The following is a 26,198-nucleotide window of genomic DNA, read 5'->3' on the forward strand; positions in this document are numbered from 1 at the left end:
ATCAAAGTTTGACCCAGTGCAGACTAAATCCTTAAGCCCTGCAACAGACTTATGTCATTAAAAGAAAACGCAGCAGCCAGAACACATCACTGATCACACTCATTATATACAGAAGGGAAGAAGAAATGCAATATGTGTCTCAAATCTCTCTGAATTACTCATACTTGGAATTGCACCTGCAAAGCTGGAAGCCAAATAAAGAATTCCAATCTTAGTTTTAAGAATCTCAGCAGATTGTGAAATCTGCTCCAGATCTCCCTGAAACACAGCATGTTTCAATATTTAAAATATGGAACCCATGGAAAAATGAGCTGTAAAGGAGTAGCCTAATCTCAGTCTTTCTTACAGAAATGCTGTTTCCCTACTATAATTAATTACTGTATTTACCATAATATTAGTTATCTTAAATTTCCTACTCATTCTGCCTTTGAAAGATTACTTTGAAGATGGTATCCGTGTCTGATGTTGCCCTTAAGTGTTTGTTTTGGTTTGTTTTCTGACTATACCTTAACAGTTGGAAGAAGTTATGGGAAGGAAACCTAAAGCTTCATTCATGTTAAATTATTTTACCAAAGGCTTTGAAATTATCAGATTCTTCCATAGGAATTTATTTTCAGTAGGTCTGAAGGCTATATAGGAAAGATGATTCATAAAGTGACAAACTGTAGCTACAGAGTAAGCCAACTGAAATTTGGATTCTCTCAGTCGATGAGAACCTCAAAGAAACAGAAGATGCATAGAGGCCACAAAGAATCTGTATCTAGCAGTCACTTTTCTCAGGAATTTACAAATTCTCATGAACTTTCCCTATAACATAGATATTATAGAATTTTGCAAAAGAAAATTATACTGTACTTCTTCCTACCCTTTGTTTTCTTAATGCAGTTTGCTGTTAAAATTGACCAAGTTGAAGATTTTCTGAAAAATGCCCAAGAGTTTGACAATATTGACTCTTTGAGAGAACTCCTTCTGCAACAAGAACATCATACAAAAGGTACAAACAGTATCCTACTTCTGATGATGTGTGATTGTGCACTGACTGTCTGATTTTACTTTTCCTGTGTGTATTTAAAACAAACAGAACAAATATGAAAATATTATACTTGGAAAAAATATTGGTGAAATAACTCTGTATTAGTCCTCCTGAAAGATATTAAACTTCTGATTTTGAGCTAGATCTCTCATGTTTCCATCTTTGTTGCTGCTGAACAGCTAGTGGAGTACCAGTTTAACTATTTTTTGCAAGGGGCAGGCTGGCAGGGCTGACACTGTTGTGGGCGTCTGCTACAGGCCACCAGATCAGGCTGAGGAAGTTGATGAGGCCTTCTATGGGCAGCTGAGAGTGGCCTCACAGTCACAGGCCATGGTTGTTGTGGGTGATTTTAACTTCCCTGATGTTTGCTGGAAGGACCATTCAGCCAGCCAGCCACAGTCCAGGAGGTTCCTCCAGTGCATTGATGATAACTTCCTCATGCAGATGGTGGAGGAGCCGACTAGGAGAGGTGCACTGCTGGATCTCATCCTCACTAACAAGGAGGGTCTGGTCGAAGCAGTTAAGGTTGAGGGCTGCCTGGGTTGCAGTGACCACGAGATGGTGGAGTTCAGCATCTCATGTGGCAGGAACAGAATAGCAAGTAGAATTGCAACCCTGGACTTCAGCAGGGCTAACTTTGGCCTTTTCAAGCAATTGCTGGGGGAAATCCCATGGGCAAGACTGCTTGAAGGAAAAGGGGCCCAAGATAGCTGGGTGGCATTCAGTGATTGCTTCTTCCACGCTCAGGATCAGAGCATCCCCACACGTAGGAAGTCAAGGAAGGGAGCCAGGAGGCCTGCGTGGTTGAATAGGGAGCTGTTGGGTATGCTCAAGCAGAAGAGGAGAGTTTACAGGTCATGGAAGCAGGGGCTGGCCACTTGGGAGGAATATAAGGCTGCTGTTAGAGGATATAGGAAGGCAGCTAGGATAGCCAAGGCCTCCTTAGAATTACAGCTGGCGAGAGGGGTCAAGGACAGCAAAAAGAACTTTTTCAAATACATAGCAGATAAAACTAATACCAGAGGCAATGTAGGCCCACTGATGAATGGGGTGGGTGCCCTGGTGGCAGAAGATACAGAGAAGGCAGAATTACTGAATGCCTTCTTTGTCTCTGTCTACTCTGCCGGAGGCTGTCCTGGGGAGCCCTGTACCCCTGAGACCCCGGATGAAGCCAGGTCAATGGAGGAGTTTGCTTTAGTCGATGAGGACTGGGTTAGGGAGCAATTAAATAGTCTGGACATTCATAAATCCATGGGTCCAGATGGGATGCATCCGCGGGTGCTGAGGGAGCTGGCTGAAGTCATTGCTGGACCGCTCTCCATCATCTTTGCCAAGTCTTGGGAAACGGGAGAGGTGCCCGAGGATTGGAGGAAAGCAAATGTCACTCCAGTCTTCAAAAAGGGCAAGAAGGAGGACCCGGGTAATTATAGACCGGTCAGCCTCACCTCTGTCCCTGGGAAAGTAATGGAACAGCTTGTCCTTGGTGCCATCTCAAGGCATATCAAGGATAAGAGGGTTATTAGGGGCAGTCAGCATGGCTTTACCAAGGGTAGGTCATGCTTGACCAACCTCATAGCCTTTTATGAGAATGTAACAAGGTGGATGGATGGTGGCAGAGCGGTGGATGTTGTCTACCTTGACTTCAGTAAAGCCTTTGACACAGTCTCCCACAGCATCCTCACAGCTAAGTTGAGGAGGTGTGGTCTAGACAATAGAGTAGTGAGGTGGGTTGCAAACTGGCTTAGGGAGAGAAGCCAGAGAGTGGTAGTCAATGGTGCGGAGTCTAGTTGGAGGCCAGTATCTAGTGGAGTGCCCCAAGGGTCAGTGCTGGGGCCAATATTATTCAATATATTCATTAACGACTTGGACGAGGGAATTGAGTGTACTATCAGCAAGTTTGCTGATGACACCAAGCTAGGAGGAGTGGCTGACACGCCGGAGGGCTGTGCTGCCATCCAGCGGGACCTGGACAGGCTGGAGAGCTGGGCAGGGAATAACCTGATGAAATTTAACAAGGACAAGTGTAGAGTCCTGCATCTGGGCAGGAACAACCCCAGGTTCCAGTATAGGTTGGGAGATTACATATTAGAGAGCAGTGTAGGGGAAAGGGACCTGGGGGTCCTGGTGGACAACAGGATGACCATGAGCCAGCACTGTGCCCTTGTGGCCAGGAAGGCCAATGGCATCCTGGGGTGTATTAGAAGGGGGGTGGTTAGTAGATCAAGAGAGGTCCTCCTTCCCCTCTACTCTGCCCTGGTGAGACCACATCTGGAATATTGTGTCCAGTTCTGGGCCCCTCAGTTCAAGAAGGACAGGGAACTGCTGGAGAGGGTCCAGCGTAGGGCAACGAAGATGATTAAGGGAGTGGAGCACCTCCCTTATGAAGAAAGGCTGAGGGAGCTGGGTCTCTTTAGTTTGGAGAAGAGGAGACTAAGGGGGGACCTTATTAATGTTTATAAATATATAAAGGGTGAGTGCCATGAGGATGGAGCCAGACTCTTCTCAGTGGCAAACAATGATAGGACAAGGGGTAATGGGATCAAGCTGGAACACAAGAGGTTCCACTTAAATTTGAGAAGAAACTTCTTCTCAGTGAGGGTGACAGAGCACTGGAACAGGCTGCCCAGGGAAGTTGTGGAGTCTCCTTCTCTGGAGACATTCAAAACCCGCCTGGACATGTTCCTGTGCGACCTCACCTAGGTGTTCCTGCTCCAGCAGGGGGATTGGACTAGATGATCTTTTGAGGTCCCTTCCAATCCCAAACATACTGTGATACTGTGATACTGTGATACTGCTATCTTGATTGCCAGGTATTCTTCTCAGGAGACTAAATAGAGAATTGTACTCAGGTAACTCTAATATTGGTTTGGGGGCTTCCAATTCGATCTTCAAGTGCTTACTGTATAGCAATTTTAACTTGGAGTATCTGGCAGTAATTTATTGCTGAAAAGAGGGTCTATAAGTGTAAGAAGCAGATGAAATGGCTTGCCAGAGAAAGACTGCTTTGACGGGGATAAACCTTTCCTGGAGGAAAGTGGTTGCAATTGATTGGCTTCTTAATCTATCTTAACCACATCAAATTTGGAAAACTGATATTGAACTATTTGTTAAAAAAAACAGTGTTTGTATTTTTTTCTGCAAGAAGGATACTATCAACCCACTCCAAAATAAGATGACTGCAAATACAACTTTTACGTTGTGATGAGTACTTTATCACAAACGTTAATCGTTCTGATTAATATCACCTTTCTGGAAGGCAAGAAGCAAAATGGACAGGCTTGTTGCAATGGAAGGCAGTGATTTAGGGTTCTTTGGCTTGAGTTACCAGTACAGATACTCAGCTGAGAAGATGAATGTTTCAACTGTTTGCTGCTTGTCATTTGTTGCTTCACTAGCAGCTCCTTGGAAACATTCCTTCCTTAGACTTTTCTTCATGCCTAACTTGCCTCTAGTTCTGGCATGGCTCCTCTTCTTCCTCTTTCTGTATGTATAATTTTTATCTTTTCATTTGAAAGACCTATAAATACTGGTCATTGTCTGTTCAATAGATTTTTGTGCTATGTGTCTTTAAGGAGGTGGAACAAAGATGCGTGACTAGTAGGTCATTGAAGTGTACTAGTCCACTGAATTTTAACCCTGAATGTATCTAGGTAGAGCTATGGAATGAAGGTAAGTGTTCCTCATCTTAATTAATTATTTAGTCTTAAGGTTATAACAAGCCCCAGACAGACGATCTTTTTCTTTCAACTTCTGTGAGGGGCATAAGGACCTAAACTTCACTTGCATCATTAATGAAGAACTACAGAGGTTACTGACCCACACAGAAAGCAGGGTAGGAAATTTCACTTCAGCTTCCCTGAGGATTGGGGAACAGTCAAAAAGAACTCAGTTTTGAGAAAACAAAATTGCTTCTGGGTTTTGTCTCAATGGCTCTCAGTACACCATTATATGTGTATAGATATTATGTATATAATATTATAGGTCCATATATGTATGTGTATACACTGTTACACCTTTGCACATTTATATAACAGCTGTCAAAACTGAAATATCTTAGGATACATACCTTCTAGAGTATTTATAACCTGCTCGTGCAATGCAGTAAAGTACATTACACTTGTGTATGCAAATAGATATGTAGATTTAAAAATACTTGAGTAATATTTGAAACATGCTACTAGAATTACAAATAACTTTTTCTTTTTTCTATTCCATTCTATTCTTACAGAGCTTTTGGAAAAGTCACTTGCACTTTTAAACAAAAGCCAAGAGCTAACTGAATTCATAGAAGATTTCAAATGTGAGGGGCCAAATGCAAATCCGGAACTGATTCAGGGAGCCCACAGCAGCTGCTTGAAAATTGACAATCTGCTTGAAATGCTACAGGACAGGAGACGACAACTGGACAGATTTCTTAAACATCAGCGCCAAGGACTGGAGCAAGTTCTGCAAATTTGTTTGTGGCACCAACAAGAGAACCAGGTAAGACATATAACATTAAGGGAAGTCACAGGAAAAAGAAACATCTAGCAACTGTTTTACAGTAGAGACTATCAGAGAAAAGGAGCTTAAATATATTTATTAGTCCAATATCTCTGGGCCACTTCCTTTGATGAGACCCTAACTTTTGAATATTTGACTTCGTAACTATAACATCCTCATAATTTATTTTAATATAACTTTAATTCCTTCAAAATTACTATTTCTATTATGTGGATCCCTCCTCTAAGTTATCAAATGTGGTACTTCAGGCTAAACTAGATTCCCTTCAAATTGAATTCCCAGCACAAACAAACCTCTAGCCACGAGTGATAACAGTAGCTGGTAACAGCAATTACAACTGCGATGGGCTGGTGCTGGGCTGGTCAGTTGAGGAGAAGATACAGCATAGTTAGCCAGCTGAGGTGTTTGAAAACTGAGAAGTGTTTTGTTCTTGGAGTCAAATCAAAATTCTCTGGGGCAGCACAGTGATTGCAGGTTTTCCATACCTGCAGCCTATTTCTGTCTCTTCTTCCTCCCAGCTTAGCTCCCATCTTTTACCGAGTTTCTCAAATACAGCTTGTTTTTGTACCTTCCGTTCAGGGCTTAGGTACATTTAAGTCTTACTTGCTCTTCCTCTTTCCAGTCCCACTGCTCTTTTTCCTTTTCATGCCTCATCTCACGGCATTCAGATCAGATAGCTTTGCTCTCATTGTGCTCCGCATTATTAGAGAAACTTCTGCAATGCAAGATTACTCTCATTTTCTTTGAGAAATACTACATAACTTCAGCAACTTGTAAAAAGACACGGGCAGAGTCCTGCTCCACCTCTTTAGATATTAAGTATGCTGAGGAGGAATTTATCTAAATTTAACTGCCAAAGTCTATGACAAGACTGAAGGTGCATTATTTTCAGTGTGTTGTAAATACACTGAAATTTTGTATGGGCCTCTGACAGTAGAGTCCTGATTGTAATACCTCTGGAATTTTCCTTCTTTGCCTCCAAAATAAAGTTTCCCCCTGTATCAGAGGAAAATGTTAGAAACTGTTAGCAGTAGTCCTTTCTGTAGGCACTAACTTTGCCTGTGAGCTTAAGGTGAGAATCACCTTATTCAATAAGCACAAGTCTTCGTAATTTTGCATAAAGAATGAAATTGCTGAGGTACACAAGCAAGCTGACAGCCTTATTTCAGGAGGACTCAGTATCAGTAGCTGCCAGAAACAGAGCAATTATTACTCATTAATAAGACAGAAACAAAACCAAAACAAAAAAAAACCCACAAACCCAAATAAAAATAATCTTATGCAAGTGTCATAATCTTATTATGTAGTTATAAAATAATAGCTGTCAATAATAATAAAAATAATAAGAAGAACTACAATACAGGAGATTGTATCAATTTCTGTGCAAATCATTAGAAACCATCTAGTACTTGCTTAGAGATGTGTATTATTGCTGCTGTTACTGGTTTTGATTTTTTTCAGTATCACCACATAGCTATACCACGAAAGAAAGATCCTCAAAATTAAATGTTGTTTCAATTTGATCTAGTCTAACAAATTTACAACAGCTACAACTGAAATTTCAGTATCAGGCTAACTCACTATATTGGAAATAGGTCCTATTTCATTTAGAAAAATTATCCCTTCTCTACATTAAGAGACAGTAGGTGTTGCTACAATTACATGATTGTGTCAGTGTTATTCTATAGTACATAAACATGGAGGAACATTCAAAATGGAAATATTTCAGAAATAGCTTGCTGTTGAAGAGTAAGGGATATATATATGTATCTGTGGTGTCTTTTGGAGACAAGCACGCTTCTTTTTAAAAAAAAAAATCATATTGCCTGAGATGTTAAATGTCAAGATTTCATAAAATTTACTGGGGAATTCTACTTGTCCTCATCATGAGGCATAAATATTTGGAAGTCATGTGGAAGTCATATTTGTGTCATGGTGTTGTGGTGTTTTGGTTTGTTTTTTTTTTTTTTTTTTGGCAGTTGTATTCTTGCAAAAGTTCTCGGATTTATAGTCTTTGACTGCACTCAAAGGAATATTTTTGAGTTAATGTGATTCTAGGGGAAAAATGCAATATCTTGGTCATGTTAGAAAACATAGTTTTATTCTATCAGTGACTATAATATGATTTTTCTTTTACTGCGTTAATTTATAATTTGGTCATACTTCATGAATACCTTTTCTTCTATTTTGTTAGATATATTCCAACACGTGTTTGTTTTGACCACAATTCTTCCTTCTGCATTTATTAATATTTAAATAATACAAATGTAAATACATGAAAAAAAGCATGAACATTAGGTATGAAAAGTTTAAGGAATAAAAATTAGGGCTTCTTTTGTAGATGAAACTGTCTTGTACCTATATTAAAAATGGACAGTTGCTTCTAAAATTTTTCACTGACTGAACTATTTTTTGTTATTTATTTAGGTAACCTCTTGGTACAAGAAAAACATCAGGGATTATTTTCACAAGCAGAACTTAGGCTCATCTCTATTGGAAAATGAAGAGTTACTTCAAGAGCTTGAAGAAATGGAAGTCAAAGTGAAAGTAAGAAATATGATTATTCATTGGTGAAGGAACTTTAAGAATGAGTAGCAAAACATGAACTCAGAAATTTAGTAATACATAAGACATATTTTTCCGTATGACTAAATGTTTTTTTTCTTCATTTTACTTCTTTTAATGCAAGCCTTCATGTTTCTCAGTGTTTTTCTCATTTAAAAATGTAAAAGCTGTTGATACAGTAAAAGAAGAGTAATCTTTGACGTTGTTCAGATGTTTATTCAGTTTAATGGTCAAGTTCCAGACTGGTAGTTCACATATTAAACGGTGTTCCAAAAATTAAGGAAATTTTATTAGTATATTACCAAGTTTTAATGTTCATAAAGGATAAAAAGCCAACCACTTTTACCATAATTGATTGTCACTGAACTGTGTACATGATTGGAAGTGGTATTTGCCCAGTTATTTATTTGGAATAAAAGTAATTGAAAATATTATTTTAATTGTGAATACCGTTTTTTCCAGAAAATAATTCAGTTACCCTCACTCATAAAAGCAAGATGGGATTAAAGAAAATGTTGGTATATTAAAAAAAAAAAAAAAGTAAATTGTGTATATTTAGAATTTCTTTAGATACTTCAAACATGCTGTCATCAGGTAAGTGCTGTTGCTGGGTCAGGATCATTCCACACTGTATCATTTTCAAGAAATTGTATTTGGATAACCCAGATGACCAAGTAGGCTTTTTTTTTTTCATCCTAAAACTATTCCAATAGAAAAAAATGCCTTTTAAAAGGTTGTTGTATTCATAGCAACTTGCAGGTTTTTCACAGTTCTGTTTCTTTGTAAGCTTTGTAGTAAATGTCACAGGTTTTCCTGTTTGCATAATTTACAGTTAACAGCTTCAGGATTGTCATGTAAGCAGAATACTATAGCATTTCTTATTCTTCTCCAAGCAGCATGTCAGAAAACACTTTTTCTTCATCTAGGGGAAATGAGTATGAAAAGCCAAATTCTGCTGCAAAGCCTGATCAGACCTTTGGCACACAAAAAGCAGGAGATAAGCAGTAAATGAGTAAGCTGTGAGGTGTTTCCTGAGAAACAGGGGCCCACAAAACTATTTGAGGTGTCTTAAAGTATTGCTAAATTTTAAACCTAGCCAAATGATCATTAACCTTCCTCAGATTTCTTATTGGAAGGCTATTCTTGTAATTTGTTGTCTGAATTAGAAATGATACTGTAAGTTGAGGGAAGGAGAAAAATATGCATTTTCATTTTGTATAATAATCAATTCATTTCATGGTTGAGCATCCAGAAACTAACTTACAATGAAAACACTGATTATTACAGTTTCACCTAACAATTCTTCTCCCATACATTATGAAATTTGTAATTCATATAATCTGACTGATTTGCTTTTCTTTTTCCTTAGGGTCATTTAAAAGTGTTTAGCATTAATTTTTGTTATGCATCCACGTGAATTATGATGTAGAAAAATATTACCTTTAGCCTTCTGCTGTTCTTACTAGGAAGGGGAAATGAAATTCTTGAAGTGGATGCTACTGAATATGTTCATTATTCTTATGATTTGCAAAAAGAGTGAACACATTAAACTATATACTGAAAATGTATTTCAGAAAGCTGAGTTATGTGGCTTTGTGCATTAGTTTTTACAGCACTGAACTGCAGACGTTGAGACCAGAATAAAGGAGGAGTCTGGCATCTTGATTTTAAATTTTAGATAAAATATAGCAATCAAATGTGTATTCCAGTCAATATTTGTTAGGAGTTTAATATGAGGTGTCATCACTGCACAGAGCAGTGTTTTACCTGTATGGTTTGAATGCACTGAAATACAGAACAACCTTGAAATGTGCTTGGTATCTTTGCTTAAATTGTTCAGAGGCTCGCCTGAGAAGGATTTACAGACTTAACACACTGTTTATATTACTGGGCCAAGAGAAGAAAGGAGAATGGTTACATTCTCAAGTTGTTATCTTACCTTGAACCTCACCTTGCTGAGAGGTGAAACCAAGGATTCATAATCGAAAAAAAAAAAACCTTAACCCTCCCAAATACTAAAGTGATTCACCCTCTTCCCCCCCCACTCCTCCTGCCCTGCCCCACCTCTCCCGAGATTTGAGAGCAGAAAAAAGGCAGATTTAGGAAAACACGTTTCAATGAGCAGGTCTGCTGGCACCGATTAACTACTTGCTGTCACATTTCTATGTGTATCAGAGGCTCATGGCGTGGTAAAAACAAACTGCTAGCACCACTTTGTGGCCAAATAACTTTAGAGATTAAGAAAAGTGGTATTCTAAATTATTTGTATTTTATCTAGTTTCTGCCATGTTTAGGGACTGAGCAATGCTGGAATCAGTCCTCCTTTTAATAAGGATTTAGTAACAAGATGGAGAGTAGTTCTCTGTCTTCTAGTTCTGCATGCTTGTTGGGTCTGGAGTAGCCATGTTAGGTAATAACATGCTCTAATGAGGTTTCAGGACGGTTTTTGATGACCAAATTAAATGTCACTATCAATAGTATTAATTGCTGTATTTGTTGCCGTTAACATAAGGATCGAGAATATTGTATTTACCTGCTTTTTTCACCCAATCTTCTTTAATAACAAGATAAAGTTGTAGGTATTTGTTCAAGACTTTTACTTAAAGCCAGAATAATTCTACTTCACCAGTTTTAACACTCTTGAAAAATACCTGATTGATCAAGGAACCTAGAAAGAGCTCATCTTCCTTGCCAAATGGAAGAGTGAAAGCAAGTGTTTAACAGACTCAGTACTGTGAGGAAAAGTAAGAACAGTGACATGAGCTAGGGAGATACATTGAGTATAAGTATATACAGAGCAATGTGTCTTTAATAGGTCAGAGGAATGCACAAGCAATTATTGAAAAGTCAAGGTAAGCTTTGTGTTTCTTTCAGGGAAAATGCGTAACAAATGTTTTAGTCCTGACTGATTGTTACAAATTTAACATGTAGAAGGCTGAAGTACAGAAAAAACTGACAAAGATTTTTCCACTGCATTTCTACAACCTGTTGAGGGAAAGTATAGGCTTTTATGTGTAGAAACATTCCATTATGAGTAGGAAGATGAAAAAGAAATTGTCACTAGCTATTTTATAAAAAATTGAACCAAATTTGAGTAATGATCAAATAGGATAGCAAATGACTCTAACTACATTTAATACCATCAGAGATTGCGCAAGGTTGTAATGTTCATGGATTATTTTAAACTATAAAGTATTACAATAAACTATTTCTTTGAACTTGTGTGAAAGGTTGGAGAAGAAGATTTCCTCACTATAAATGAGGCAAAGTTTAACCTCTGTTTTAAGATCACTTAAAAGCTGCTATTGGACACCTTGTACCAAACATTTATGGACATGGCTACAGTGAAATCGTCTTATAGGAAATTGTTTAACTGCAAGTTGAGTAATTTTCTTATAATTAGCATTGCATACTGTAATTATAATACACATTGTGATACACTGAAACAATTCAGAACTTTTTGGGTTTTCTGTATCTGCTTCTAAGCTAGCTATAAACAATTTATATTTCTGTTACATGAAATTATGCATTTATCATTCTTGCATAAAATATTACTTTTAATTATTATAAAAATAGTATGTAATAACAACATGAGGATGCATGTATTCAACTGTACTTTCTTTGACTTTTTTTTTGGTTAATTATTATAAGTTCCAGTTAAAAGCTCCCAAATGCAGTGTTGTTTGCTAATTCTCATTTACATCTATTTGTTTACATGTAAGTGAAATTTTTATTAGAATCTAGCCATGGAATGCATTTGGTACCAGTCATTCCAGCTGTATGTAATGGAAAATGATGATATTGTGGTGCTGATACAATTGATGTTGGGGGTCCACACCTTATTCATAGGCCAATTAAGCTCTGTCTATGGAGAGACCTCCTTACTATTTTTTCCCAAGATAAATTCTTCAGGTAAAAAAGATCAAATACAGAACAGCAGACTGTAATTATCCTGGAAATCCTTGTTCTTGCTGAATATTACTTAGGACAAGACAGAGACAGGATTTTATAGAAGGAGAATTTTGCATTAAATAATACAGTACAGGGTTTCACTTAATTAAAAGGCTGAAGATTATTGCATCCAGATCTCAGAAGTGGTTGGTGGTTGTTATTTTAATTTGAAAGAAAAATAAAACAAACAAAAGAAGTCAAGAAAGATTTTGCTATAGCAGTTTATCAGTAACAGATAAAACGGGGAAAAAAGAAAAGAAAAAGAAACCTCCAGATTACTTTCTTTTTATTTCACTGAGAAGCTGAAGGTGTCAGTTCAAGTCCTCAAGGAATACAAGTGGATATTTTTGAGTGTTTTCTTGGAAGGTGGTGCAATTTCGTTGCAGGATATTCTAAAACAGCAATATTTTTTACAAGCATACAAGGAAATATAGTGGGCAGCATTTGGCCTTCAGGTGCTTGTTTGTGGAAGAGCTGAACTTGAAATATCTCTGAGAAGGCTTTTGGTAAGTGTTCTCTAATGGAAGGTATATTAATTTTCTATGAATAGTTGATTAAGATGGAATCTTTCCTGTTAGGAATGGATTTTGACTGTGGAACAACTGGAAGCTGAGGCACTTAAGATCTTGCTTTCAGAGGACTATACAGAAAAAGAACATCTAAAGCTTTCAAATGAGAAAATCTGTCTGTTGCAACAAGAAGTGTGTTTCCATATGGAAGAAAGGAAAGCCCTGCTACAAGAGGCCAATGACTTCTTTCATACTGCTGCCAAGGTTGGTAAGAAGCCAAATCTGTAATAATAACCTAATAATACAGCTGTCAGTGTGCTCTTGAAGGCTGATAAATGTGGTATATGCAAATGCAGGTTGCTAAACTGTTTGGAGTGGAAAATTACAAATCTGGTTACCCTTTAATATTGCCTTTCACCTCAAATTCTATGCAAAATGACAAATGCATTTTAAATACACTAAAAAAAAAATAAATATATATATATATATATATAGAGAGAGAGAGAGAAGAGTCAAAGTAGTGCTGTAAAATCTTGAAAACTTCCAGTTTCTCCTGAAATATTAGGATGGTCAGGTGGGAAGAGGGTGGCACAGTTGATTTGAAAGTTTTCAACCTAAAATCATTGTTGGGCAAACTCATGGGAACAGCTGAACACAGAGTCGATTAATAAGGAATTGAGGGAGCTTAATAACATTAGTTCAAATATGTTGAACAATAGATTTTTATGAAAAGACCAAATAAGGGTCAATAAAGGTGGAAACTGTGTTATAACAGACTTCTGTAAGGTTGAATTACTGCTGTTTCATGTATTGATGGTAAGACTAACACAAAATCCTCAAGCCACTTCAAGCTGATTCAGAGCTAAATCTGTTTTAACCCTTAAAACTGGAAAACAAATAGGGATATTTATCAACAGAAGAGCTTCCAGTGGAGCACTGTGGATTGTTTGTTAGTATTTTTCTGCTCGTGATATTTGTAATTTATGTAAGAGTCGTAGGTAATGCAGACTGGCAATCTATAAGCACTTATACAGGCAAGGAAATTTTACTAGCATATGATTTTTCTATCCAACAGACAGCAAAATCCACAGACGAGTGTCAAACTTTGCCAAATTCCAACTACTAATAGACCATATGTTTTAAACAGTGAAGAAATGAGTGATTGGAAAAATTTGCCACAGCTGTATTAGATTTCTCATAACTGCAAACTGGATTATATTATTTAGTTAAAGCAAGAAATAATTTAGTAATTTGTTTGGTTTACCATATAGCAAAAGTAATTTCTGTTATTACATTCTAGTATTAATACACAACAGTTTGTTAAAGGAAATCTGAGTTAGAGCTGAAGGCTTAAACAAAGAACCCTCTATCTCATCAGTCCTTGATATCAGTAGAGACCTTACTCAAGCCTTTTCCAGGTGTGTGCTATGAGATCAGAGACCTGTCTTTTAAAAAATGGCTTCTCAGTTTTGTTGCTGTGATTTGGGGCACAAAGCTCTTGAAACATTAAGTCTTTAACCAGCAGTGCTGACTAACTGCCTGTTACAATGAAGTTCAAGAAAACAAGGGTTTGTGTGCTTTTTGGAAATACTAAGTGCTTAGACTGCTATCTGAAGGTGTCCCATTGAATTTTAAGTCTCTGATGATTTTGAAAATAAGGTGATACATAGGAAATTTTTCACTGAAAAGAAGGAACTCAACATTAAAGATCAAACGTAAAATGTGAAATCTCTCTGATTCTGTTTTACAACAAGCCTGTTCTTCAAGGCCACATATTTCAAGTATTATTAATGATGAAAACCTTTCTTCCAAAACCTTGTAGTTAGAATACTCATTAGAAAATGTTGTGTTTTAAGATGTCCAAAGACCAAATGGTCTTTTTATATTTTCTTTAAGTATATTGTTTGCAGACAAGGTATAGAAGCTTTAAAACCAGATACTTTCCAAGGATAGTTCCAACAACGGTCTTTGAACAGGCATGGGACTTTGAAAGCAATACAACTATATGGAGCCAGATGACAGTAGAGAAACAGAGGATGTACAGAGGGATTATTTCCTTTACTTCCTTGAAACGGTCTCAAAACCATGACAAGTAGATGAGGAAGACAGACTGAACTAAAATAAAACTAAATCAAAATGAAATAACTAAAGTGCATATACATAATCACAAAACTGAAGAGACTGGGAAAAGTGCGTAGCATGATTTTTGTTGCTTTTTTAGAATTACTTAAAATGGATTCCAATCAGAAAGAATGGTCAAGGTAACCATTAAAAAAGAAATGTAGGGAAAAATATTAAGAATCTTTTTGAATTACATTTGGATTTATTACAAAGGTTTTATTTTAATAGGAGAAAATGTCAAAATGGCTCAGGAAAGAAGGGTGTTATTTCTGCTCATAGGAATTATGCCTGTGTTATCTTCAGTGTGTTGGTGTTCATTTAAATTACAGCTTGTAAGGTCTTGCTAGCATAACTATTGTTTTCCCTACTATTCTTCCATGTAGAAATGAAAAAAAAAAATACCCACCCTGTCATTAGTGTTAAGCATTTAGATCATAAATTACAACTGTCCTGCATCTTTAACTTCTGAATATATAAGTTGCAAAGTATTTTTGTGTTATCAGCTGATAGATCAAGTGATAAAATTTCTAAAACCGCATAATATAATTTATGCTCTGGTAACTGCAGTTGCATGTAGATGTGGTGCTTTCCTCATACTCTGTTGTCTATGCCATAATATGCTTATGCTATAAAATATATACACACATGCTAATTCTTTAAAAGAGTCTAAGACTCTAAGGTAAAAGTAGAAGACTGGCTTTGTGTGCATTTTTTAATGTTGAATTGGTTGAGCCTTTTAAAATCTGAGTTTCGGGCCTGATATTGCTATTCTGAGCAGAATAGGAAAGGTATAGAACTACTGGTGATGGCAGTGGCTGCTGTGGAAAAAGTCAATCCAGATAATATCTTGCTGTTATCAGGCTTCCTACTTGCAACTGAAATTGAGGATGAGGAAAACAAGTCTTTGCTTGTGGTAGCAGCCTTAATTGATCAAAGCAGCAAAAGCACTGAGAATGCAGGCAATGCAACTCAGTAACATTGCCTGTCACCCTTGAAGATGCAGACTGCTGAACATGCAAGGCACTCAGATGTTTAGGAAGTAAAGTTGCAGAGAAGACATAATTCGATTCCCCTCCTCCCTCCTGGTTCTTTTCTAAATAGTCTCCTATCCAGTTGCCATTCTGCTCATGTTGCTCTTTGATAAATGTAACAATGCTTTATAGCAAGACTCAAAATAAGCACTTATATTTGCTGCCTACCTAGTTGTATATGCTAACTAGTAATACTTAGAGTGGCTGAGTGGTCAGCTCTTTCAGAAATGCTTACAAATCCATAGTCATTCTTGAACACTTCTAACTTACCTATGACTCTTTAATATTCTTACGTATGACCCTGAAGACTGGAATTCATTATACAGGGTGTTTCAAAAAGATGGAACCAATTTCAAAGCTATAGTGTACAGAACAAATTACCCCAAATAAATAAACTTCGCTCAGTTCTTGAGTTCATGTGAATGGCCTCTATTTACAGAAACAAAATCTTTGAGGTTCACTGCCATCTGAATAAGAAACTTCTGCTTGCACTAAAGGAAATCAGAATAGGCATAACAAAACCAAAGCTGCATATGTGCAAAATCAAAGCCTATCTTTTAAATAAAAATGTATTTAATTGTAATTTACTTGTTGGATATACACTTGATATGTTTAAAACATGTAAAAGCAGAATAAATAAAGCTTTGAGGGCTGATGTGCTGTATCACTTTTGTTATTTTGGTTCTGCTTCAGCTGAACATATTGAGTAGTTTAAAATTTGAAGAGTAATAATGATTTTGCATGCCCTTATATTAACTTCTGTTGCATTATACCTGTGTTCTTCCATGTCCTGCAAAGTCAATATCAAGCCCTAAATTAAAATATTGCTTTTCATTTCTGAAGTAATGTCAGTTATTAAGTGTCTACCAAGCATATGGTTATGTAAAAGAATATGGTTACACGTTTTAAACAGAAAAATTGACAACAAATGCTTTTTTTGTTTCTTTTTTTTTTTCAGGTACTTGATGGTATTGAAGGTATTGAGAATTACCTTAAAATATTTAATTCTGAAAGCTTACATTTACCTAGCTTGACAATGAAGTTTGAAGAATTACAGGAAGCAATTAAAGTTTGCACAGTGACTACCTTGCAAAAGGGACAAACTCTAGTTAAAAAAGCAGATTCTCACAGGTATTCCCTCCTTTTTTGCATATCTGCTGCATTTCTCCATATCTACATGTTGCTTTATAACTAAACTAGTTAGAATGAGACTGCATTTAGAGTCAATGTAGGTAGGTGTGCATCTAAATGACCTGAAACTCAAAGTTTCTGCCATACTTACCTGTTGATATTTACACAAAGCAATCTCCTTAACAAAAACATTGAAGAATGCTACATGCTACTTTTAAGAGTGGTATCAAACAGTGGAATTGATGTTAGGGCAGTGTTCAGAAAAAATGGTTTAGTTAACATTTTGGAAAACTAAATGTATGTAAATGAAAATCAAAATATGAATGGCTATAATACTCCCTGCTTCCCAATGTAATCCTCTTAGATCTTTTTGAAATAAAATAGAAATTGCTTTGGGAACACACTTAGCTGGCTTTACAGCTATTGTTACTGCTTCGGCATGTCTTGATATTTTAATTAAATTGAAAGCAAAGGGTTTTTCCTCAGTGAAACTTTGATTCCTAAACCAGCCGTAATGCCAGAATGTATGCTGCTGTTCTCTAGGATTTGATGTTCTTCTAGACATTACCTCAACAGAAGCAGGTATTGTGTTTCAAATTATGTCTGCACAGCATTAATTAGTGCTAGGAATGCCAAAGACCTTGATACAATGAATCCCTAAAATAACAAGTCATTAATTTTCTTTCTTCCTTATGAAGAGTTTTTAAAAAAATGTTTAAACAGTTTAAATCAGCAGTTGGAGAGTAAGATATCATTGGTGCACATAAAGAAAAAATGAATTATTTTGTCAAAATAACCCTACCAGTAATTTCTGGTAAAATTCAATCAAAAGAGGAAATGCCACAAGCAGATATCCTGTGTGCCAAAGTGCTGCTCAAGATATTCTATAAATAAATATATAAAGTAAGATTTCTGCCTAGAAGACATTGTAATTTAGAAAACAGCCAAGTATTACAGCTGAAGCAGCAGTGATTTAGAGAAGGAAGGTGAAACTTAAAGCAATATAAATAAGCAATCTCACTAGAAATGTATTTTGCTGCTTCTAAAGAACAGTGAAAAATCCCAGGCTATCAAATAGTTTAAATGTTTATTTGCATCATAAACATAATTAAGGTCTGTTCTGAGAAAACAATCAGAATATTCTAACTTTTCAGTTTCTCCCTGCTGCCTTCAGGCTTAACAACCTGAATGTAATGAATTTGCCATATATTTGAATGACTGGTGCTAGAACTTCTGTGCAGGTGGAACACTATATTCCTATGCGTGTGCTCAAGGAATACAATCGTGGAACAATTTCAGCTGGCAAGGAACTCTGGAAGTCATTTGGCTCAGTCCCTTGGTCAAAGCCTGTCAGTTAGATTAGGTTGCTTAGGGACAAATTTTTAATATTTCCAAGGATGGAGATTCCATAGGTTCTCTGGGCAACCCGTTCTACTGCTTAAGCACTCTCCTTGTGAATTGTGTTTTCCTTACATCCAGCCAAAATTTCTGTTGCTGCTACTTGTGACAATTGCCTCTTGCCTTTTTGCCATACACCTCTGGAAAGACACCACTGCCTCATAGGGAATGAAATACAGCAGTTAGGTCACCTCTTCACCTCTGCTCTGAACAGAGTTTTGGCAGCACCCCTTGTACATCATGTGCTCCAGTCTCCTGCCATGTTGGTGGCCTCCGGTCAGTTCACTTCAGCTTGTCTGTACATTGTGGGGACCCAAACTGGACAAACTAGCCCCCAGATGCAGTTTCCCGAGCCCTTAACCAGAGGGGAGTAACCTGCTGGCTGGTCTCTTCCAGATGCAGCTCAGCATCTTAGGATGTATGTGATATTTTTTTCTCAGCTACTGTAGAAACTGAAATATTTGAACGTCTAAAGAAAACTTTTTTTTTTTTTTTTTATTAAGTAGAAGTGATATGCCATATATTTTCACTCTTTTTAGGCTGTTCCATTAGTAGTTCTAGTCTTTAGATAGAAGTCAGAATAATTCATGAAATGAGTTATTTCTCAGTGAATCAAGATCTCTGGAACATGAATCTAACTTACGCACTGGTAAAAAATGATTTGTTTGGAAATGTCATTCCTGTGTTCTACTCGTTATCAATTTTGTCTAGATTAATTTTAATATTTCTCTTGGTTGTTTTTCTTTTAAGGGTCACAGTTTAAAATACATAAGTTATTTATAGAAATCAACAGAAAAGCTGGTGGTTTGGTTTTGGTTTTGTTTGTTTTTAAGCATTATCATCCTGATTGTTGATCAAAAATGAGAAATAACAACAGTTCTGCTTTTCCATTTTAGCTCTTGGGTGACGGGAATTCAGAAAATGATGGAATATGTTCAAAGAAAAGTAGATCAATTCATCAGACAGCATCCAGATTATAAAGAACTTACTTTGAAGAAACAGCAATGGACTGCCACACTTGAAGATCATCTAAATAAGGTGCATCATAATGCCTTCTTCTAAATGTATTCATGAACAGCACCTTGCATTTCCATAATTTAGCTATGTGAATTTTAAAGTAGTTTCAAATAATAACAAAGAACATATTGTTTTGTTAGAGAGCACACAGTTGTAGTTAGAATGTTGAATGCTGTTATCAGCATAAATGAACCTAAAGCTGTTCTGAAAAAATACAGCTGTTTCCATGAAAACATTTTACCATCTTCAATAAAGCACGGATTTACTTAGATAATGAGCCTTTATGATCTTTTGGAAAACAAGTGAGCAATCGGGACTGTGACCTGCATGCAGGTTTCGTATACTATTTCTATGTCTTCTGTTTCATTTGACTGAAGATAAAAACAGAAGTGTGGCAAAACTGGGGGTTAATTAGCGTGGTGACTGTGAACCACAGCAAATTTTCAGTAAAGCTAAAGGAGAGTAGATTCTGTTTGCTTTAAGAATTCCCTTTATTCATTAAGATACGGATGCATCAAGGACATTATAGCCTTCTTTAAGCTGTTTAATGTTCTGTAGTACTGCACACATTTTTAATAACTTCTCAGAGATGGAGTGGGCACATGACTCCTAAATAAGGTTCTATGTGTGAATTCAAATTAAAAAGTAAATAAAATTAAGTGACTGAATAATTGTTTGTAATCTGATATTTTATCATATTGACATGATGTTTGTAACAAACTACTCTGAATCAAATAGGCAGACAATTTGCCATAAATTGGTCCCTTTGCATACAATTTATGTAGAAAAGACCTTGTGATATTAGAACACAGTGAAAATATTGTTGAGTTTAGCTGAAAATAAGACTTGCTGACAGCTGCTATTGTTCTTGTAGAAGTGGTGTCATCAGCATATTGTGAGTCTTAAGCTAAAACTTCAATTATGAAGGTAATTTTTACTTAAAATGTAGACTCCAATTTTGACATATCATTTCATTCTACAGTTTGTTCTAATCACTTTGTTCCCAGACTTGCATTAGAGAACATTTTGAAGATACGAGTCATAATACATGATCTTTCTTTACAGTGAACAGTGCTTTTTGTTATATTCCTACCAAGAAAACACTTTTCATTCCAACCTTTTGCTAATGCAAAGTATCCCAATGAGTCTGGTGCTAAATTCAGCTGCCCCAAGCTTCATTTTATGAAGCTTGAACCTCAGTCAGCAGCTGCTTTTTAAAATATATGGTATGTGTGAATTCACATACCTAATAATAACTATACGTACTATGGCTGGTATCGGCTTCCTCTGCTCTTCATAATCTATTCTGTTATCATCATGCCTCTATAATGTTTTGCAGTGACAATGAAATGGAGTTGTGCAAATATCTGCATAAAAATATGTCTCTTGTCAGGGAAGCTTTAAATGTACTTTTTGAAAAAACAACAGAGCATAATGTAAGTATTTCTGCCAAGGTTATAATATCTAGATTAAAATGGAGTTGTGCCTTATTGAAATAACAAGCCTGGGATACTTGAGATAAAGGAAAGTACTATCGACAAAGAGAGAGCAAACAGGAATTGGTTTTCTCGAATTCTGACCATACCCGTTAGAATTTTCTCAAGATAAATAGTAGGATTTTCTTCCTTTTTATTTTCATTCCTGAATTTCTCTTATTGTACAAAGTACCTAATCTAAACACCAACAGACAAATGTTATTTCGCTTTTTTCTATCCAAAGTGATGTTTTATACTGTTTTTGTACTGTCTGCTTGCATAAATTAACTATAAAAATAATGCTTTCAAATAAAGGTGTCGCAGTGGATTAAAAAAGTCACGCAGGTGCTTGCAGTTGGTGTGGACATCGGCTCATATTTGTCTGAGTCAGAAAGAGTTTTGAATGAACACCTTGAACTGGCTAAACAAACACAGGTAAAAAGAAATAAAAATGGCAGCTTTAGTAATGTTAAACACTTTTAGAAACAAATGCATGCTGTATGTAATTCTAAATAAGATGAGAAGCTGAGTTTCTTATGTGTTCTTGGAAAGAAAATAGGTCTGTAGTTTAGTTTAAAACTGTAGTTAATCAACAAAACCACAGATACCACAAGTCAGTCCTCCTCACATCATTGGTTATCCCTGTTGTCTCTATCTCATGTTTTTTGTTTCTACCTCAAGATCCCAGTATCAACCTTTGACAGGAAGACTCTTCAAAGGTGCATTGCTACTCCTACCTAAGGCACCAAGTTTAAAAATTGTCTAGATAGTCAGAGGCACAGAAAACTCTTCTTGTGGTTTATCATGCCAAATAAAAGGGATGAATCAGGAAAAAAAAAAAAAAAAAAAAAGTAGTTCCCAGGTGGAGAAACTTTGCAGGGGGCTGTGAAGTTGCCATCAAATATCCATTAGTCACATTGGGAATGCAGCCAAGGTATGAAAACACTGCAGCACTCAGCTCTGCAGCACAGAGGAGGCTGGTTTTAAGTCACATCCATGGCCTTCAAGTAATTGAATTACACGTAAGAAAGCAATACTAGTGATAATTAACAATGCGATATCAATATTCACAAGTCCTTTTCAGTCATTACACATATTGTTCTATGCTTGTACCCTCAAAGGACACTTCAGATGAACTGGAAGCAGCTGAAAGAATCATCAAAGATATGGAAGAGTTTGAACCTGAGCAAGTGGCAACTTTTTCTGGCAGAACTGACTTCCTGAATGAAGAACTGAAAATGATTGAAAAAAATATTAGTTCAAAACTAGAAATTCTAGAAACTTATGTGGCCTTTTTAAAGTCAGCTGTGGAGGTATAGATTACGTATTTATTCTCAGACTAGACTGTGAAAATCTTACAAGTGAAAAATGTGCTTTTAGGTAGCCAAGACAAATCCTGTAGATGCTGTGCGATGGAAGCGCTGCAAGTCTTCATAAGGTCTTTTCTACTTTAGGAGATCTGTTCCACCAGAGCAAGCAGCCCTGATCATGGAACTTACATCATCATAGTGACTAGTATAGTACAGATTTTCTGCTGATTTAAATCACCATTATAGGAATTGAATTTTTACTTTTTATCCTGCACACATGTGCTCTGTCACTACATACATAATAAAAATGCTTATGTTTGTGTACCATGACTCTTAAATTTACTGATTTTACTTAATATAATTTTAAAGTATTTCACATAGTATGTTGATTATAGATGTTTATCATATTATAATATGTATAATATATAGATATTCATCACTGTCTTGCACTACTTCAACTGAAATGCTAATTCATCAGAAGGTTTTTAAAAGTTAAATATAAACCAGCTCTGGCTGAAATCATAATCAATTCAATACCAACATAATTTTGGTAGCAGTGCTAATGGTGCCCAGGGCAGTTAATTTTTATTTTTCATGTAAAGCTTGTTTTGAGATTCTACAACACTGTTGTTCTTTTGTATTTAGAAATAAATTGGGGATGGAATAGAACCTATCAGATAACTTCAGTTACTTCATATTAAACAGATCTGTGAAAATACTTGCATTGATACACTGGTATATAATATCTGTGTAATATGTGACAGAAACAAAACAAATTGCTGCTGCCTGTCTTTTTGTCATTGACCAGTTTACAGGTTATTTAAAACTTTTTTGTCATTTAGTATTTGTATAGATTTTCGGGAGGATGATAGATCTTAAAACCCGGAAAAGATTCAGAAGCTGCTATTCACTTTTATTATACCTGTATGCCTTCTGATTTATAGCAGCTTGATTTCTGTTTTTTTAATGCTTATTTTATGTCTTTCTGTAGGTGAATGATGACATTCAAAATCTGAAGGAATTCTATCAGTCAGAACCACTACAAACAAACAGGGAGGCTGAAAACAAAATTGCAATGCAGTCAGCCAATACACAATGGCAAAAGGCTATAAAGAAGATATTTTTCACCGAAAATCTGGGTTGCAATTTTCTTAATTTAGTAAATATGGTGAGTATCATCTGATAAACCTTACTGAATATTTGATGTTTGCCTGTGGTGAGGTCTAATCCTAGTTCTGTGGCTGGATTGTGATTTCTCCATTGCCAGTTTTAAAGGAACTGTTGCTGCTATATACTCTTAAAATATGAAAGTATTATTTGAGTACTAATGACATTTAAGTAATACAAAAAGTTTTGTGATTAACAATGACAAAGTCCTTAATAAATGATCCGGTACATGCATACAAATATAATACATGCATATACCCATTTTGTTCATGTGGGAAAGTAGTCTATATGCAAGTACTGAGTTTATTTTACTTCCACTAGGAGGCAGTCTTTACTGATTGAGTGTTTGAAGTTCTAAAGAAATGGGTGCTAGAGCTACTTCCTTACAGATAATCTTCCCTGGTGTCTTTATGTTCTGTCGTGGGTTCAACTTCACTGCCTCGGCACCCCTATCTAATTTTCCAGCATCCATTGACGAGATGATCGTTTGAGATGTGCAATCATTCCCTCAGTCACTCCTTCTAAAGTGATCCCCCTACATTAGTAGACAGCCTGGATACACAGCTGTTCGTTCTCTTTTTATAGGACAGACTAGGGAGCGGGTACATCAGGGTGAGAGGGGGGAGCTGGTGTTGGTAGCACCCAGCAGCGTGCAAGAGGAGCTAGAAAAACCTACTTAGGGAAAGTGGTAAAGAAGTTTGCATGGGCTAAAATGTGTGCTGTCTCAGCTGGATGCAGCCAGGCACACATAAAAGAGTCAGTGTAACCGTAAGCTGAATATTTGTGAATGTGAAGTGCACTCCAGTCACTTAAAGTCCTAACAGGTCTTCAGATATTGTCTCTCTAAAGACCTGGAAATGTGTTGCCACCTTATTTTCTGCTATGCTGTTCCCATTATGTTAGTATGTAGTAGTTTTTAAATATCTGGAAGATACAGATCATATGGATAACCTATGAACGCAGCTTTTCTTAAAAGAAAAATTTTGAATTGGAAAAAAGTAGAAACAGTATTACCTAGTTTTCTGTTATTTCTGATACAGCCTCTGTTAAAAAGAGGAAAAAGACACCAGATGTTTAAATGCTGAACACCTTATTCCTCTCATGCTTCAGTGCTGCTTTGGTTATCAGCACAAAGCAGTGATCTTCTCTTCATCCACTTCACTTTCCAGTTACTATTTCCCAAAAGGCCATGTTGGGTAGTTCTGTCTATTCAGAAATTACTTTATTATGTGTAAACATTAAACAGCCATCAGATGGCAATCGTTCAGTCATTAGTGACCCGTTCTAGGTTTTAAATTTTATCATTAGCCACATCTTCAGTATACAAATTCTGTTGAATTTGTGTATTTCTAAGAGAATAGTTTATTTTCAAAGAGAACATTTTAACGATATCTAGAGTACCAGAAATTTTCAAAGAAGTTACAGGAGAATAGTTGCTGTTTATGAAGCTTTGTTGAGACTTTAATGTTATGGGGGTTTAATCGTATTTTATAAAAACATATGTGAAAAAAAATGTCTGTTTATTTGCCAGGTAAATGAGAGCTTAGTATTAAAAGCAGAAAAATCTGTACGAGTAACAGAAGATATCATTGCTAATCTGAGTAAAGAAAAGAAAGAGCTGACCAATCTTTGGGCAATCTGGAATTTTAAAATTACTCAAGTAAAACCTGTCAAGCAACAGAGCCAGATCTTTAAAGAACAACTGAAAAATGTAAGTAAATTAGCCAAGGAAGAAAGGTAAACATTTCTAGATTGTTATTAGTTTGTCTGTGACTCTCTCATCAACTATTACAGGTACCATTTAAGAAAGAGAGATGATTACTAAGATACTTCTCCATAGTCTGTTCTGCCATTCAGATTATCATCAAGAAACATTAAATGTTGTTTATCTTTTTCCCCTTATTCAAATATACACAAGTCCCCACTTCAGATTTCAAGTTTTAATCAAACCCATATTCTATACCAGCAGTGCTTTAGATTTTGTGGCGTTCTTTTAGGGGTTATTTTGTGTGTGGGGGGAAGGTGTTGTTTGTTTCTGTTCTATTTCTCGTTCATGTTTGTTTGGTGTGTTGTGTTTTGGTTGGTTTTGTGGTTTTGTTTGTTTGTTAGGGTTTTTTTTAGCACTGTTTTGTTGTGAAGAACTACTAAACTAAACAGTACCCTGATATTTACTAAACTCAAGTCCAATCATGTTCATAAAGAAAGAGGATTGAAACCTCCTTGGCAAGGGACAGTGTGCAGTGTTCCTTAAAAGCAACACTAGTCAGGATACTAGCAGAAAGAGAGGTTTGTAGCTGCTGTTTGTCTAGTGCAACTTATCACTAAATCACAACATCTCTTATCACAGAAAAAACACTGTGTGTGGGTCCTCTGATCTCAATGTCTGAATTGTTTTTGCATGCTGTCTTAAAGATTTCCTATCACCCTTGTCACTCAGAGGGTTTGAGACAGAGGTTTTACTGACATTTGGGCGTCTGGCTTGGGGAAGGTTCTTGTTACAAATTTGGATTAGAGTTTAAATGTATTTTAAAAATTATTTAATGCAAATAGAAACACTGAACCATTTTATCTTTTAGACTACTCATGGATTAGAGATTCTTCAAGATGCACTCCAGCTTGCAGCAACAATTGACCTTGGAAGTGACCCTTTTGTTGTTTTGGAACTACAAAAAAAGCTTAACCAAATGAAACCACAGTATCAGGTGAGAAACCAAGCTAGAGAAATGCATAATGGATCCAAAGCTCTTTTTGATACAGTAAAAATTCACATTCATGTTGACCCCAGAAAGAGTGTCTGAGATCACAGTGTTTTATGTCTTGTATTACTTTTCCAGAAGGAAGGTTTTGTCTGTGTTTATAAGGTTAAAGGAGAAGACGTTTTACTTTCTGTATCCAGAGAATGTCTTGTGTGGTGTTAGCTGTATATTGAAGTGACACACAAGCACTGGGGTGGTGGAAGTACAAGGAGAGTATCAGCTTCATGCTGC

At 36.3% G+C, this 26,198-nt stretch overlaps 1 protein-coding gene across 1 annotated transcript in view; it reads left to right on the forward strand.

Annotated features, from left to right (window-relative positions):
* CCDC141 (coiled-coil domain containing 141) overlaps window positions 1-26,198 on the forward strand; it is a gene marked incomplete at its 5' end in the record, with an annotated part of 70,975 nt that overhangs the window by 13,460 nt on the left and 31,317 nt on the right. The window contains 11 exons of the mRNA XM_082054901.1: window positions 886-994; window positions 5,262-5,515; window positions 7,964-8,083; window positions 12,631-12,825; window positions 16,672-16,844; window positions 19,139-19,280; window positions 21,050-21,169; window positions 21,856-22,047; window positions 23,036-23,212; window positions 24,743-24,922; window positions 25,788-25,913. Of these exons, the coding sequence (XP_081911027.1) occupies window positions 886-994; window positions 5,262-5,515; window positions 7,964-8,083; window positions 12,631-12,825; window positions 16,672-16,844; window positions 19,139-19,280; window positions 21,050-21,169; window positions 21,856-22,047; window positions 23,036-23,212; window positions 24,743-24,922; window positions 25,788-25,913 (1,788 nt within the window). The remainder of the gene's footprint in view (window positions 1-885; window positions 995-5,261; window positions 5,516-7,963; window positions 8,084-12,630; window positions 12,826-16,671; window positions 16,845-19,138; window positions 19,281-21,049; window positions 21,170-21,855; window positions 22,048-23,035; window positions 23,213-24,742; window positions 24,923-25,787; window positions 25,914-26,198) is intronic.

This window comes from Streptopelia decaocto (assembly GCF_964273445.1).
Source record: "Streptopelia decaocto genome assembly, chromosome: 6".
In the NCBI taxonomy this organism is placed as follows: domain Eukaryota; kingdom Metazoa; phylum Chordata; class Aves; order Columbiformes; family Columbidae; genus Streptopelia; species Streptopelia decaocto.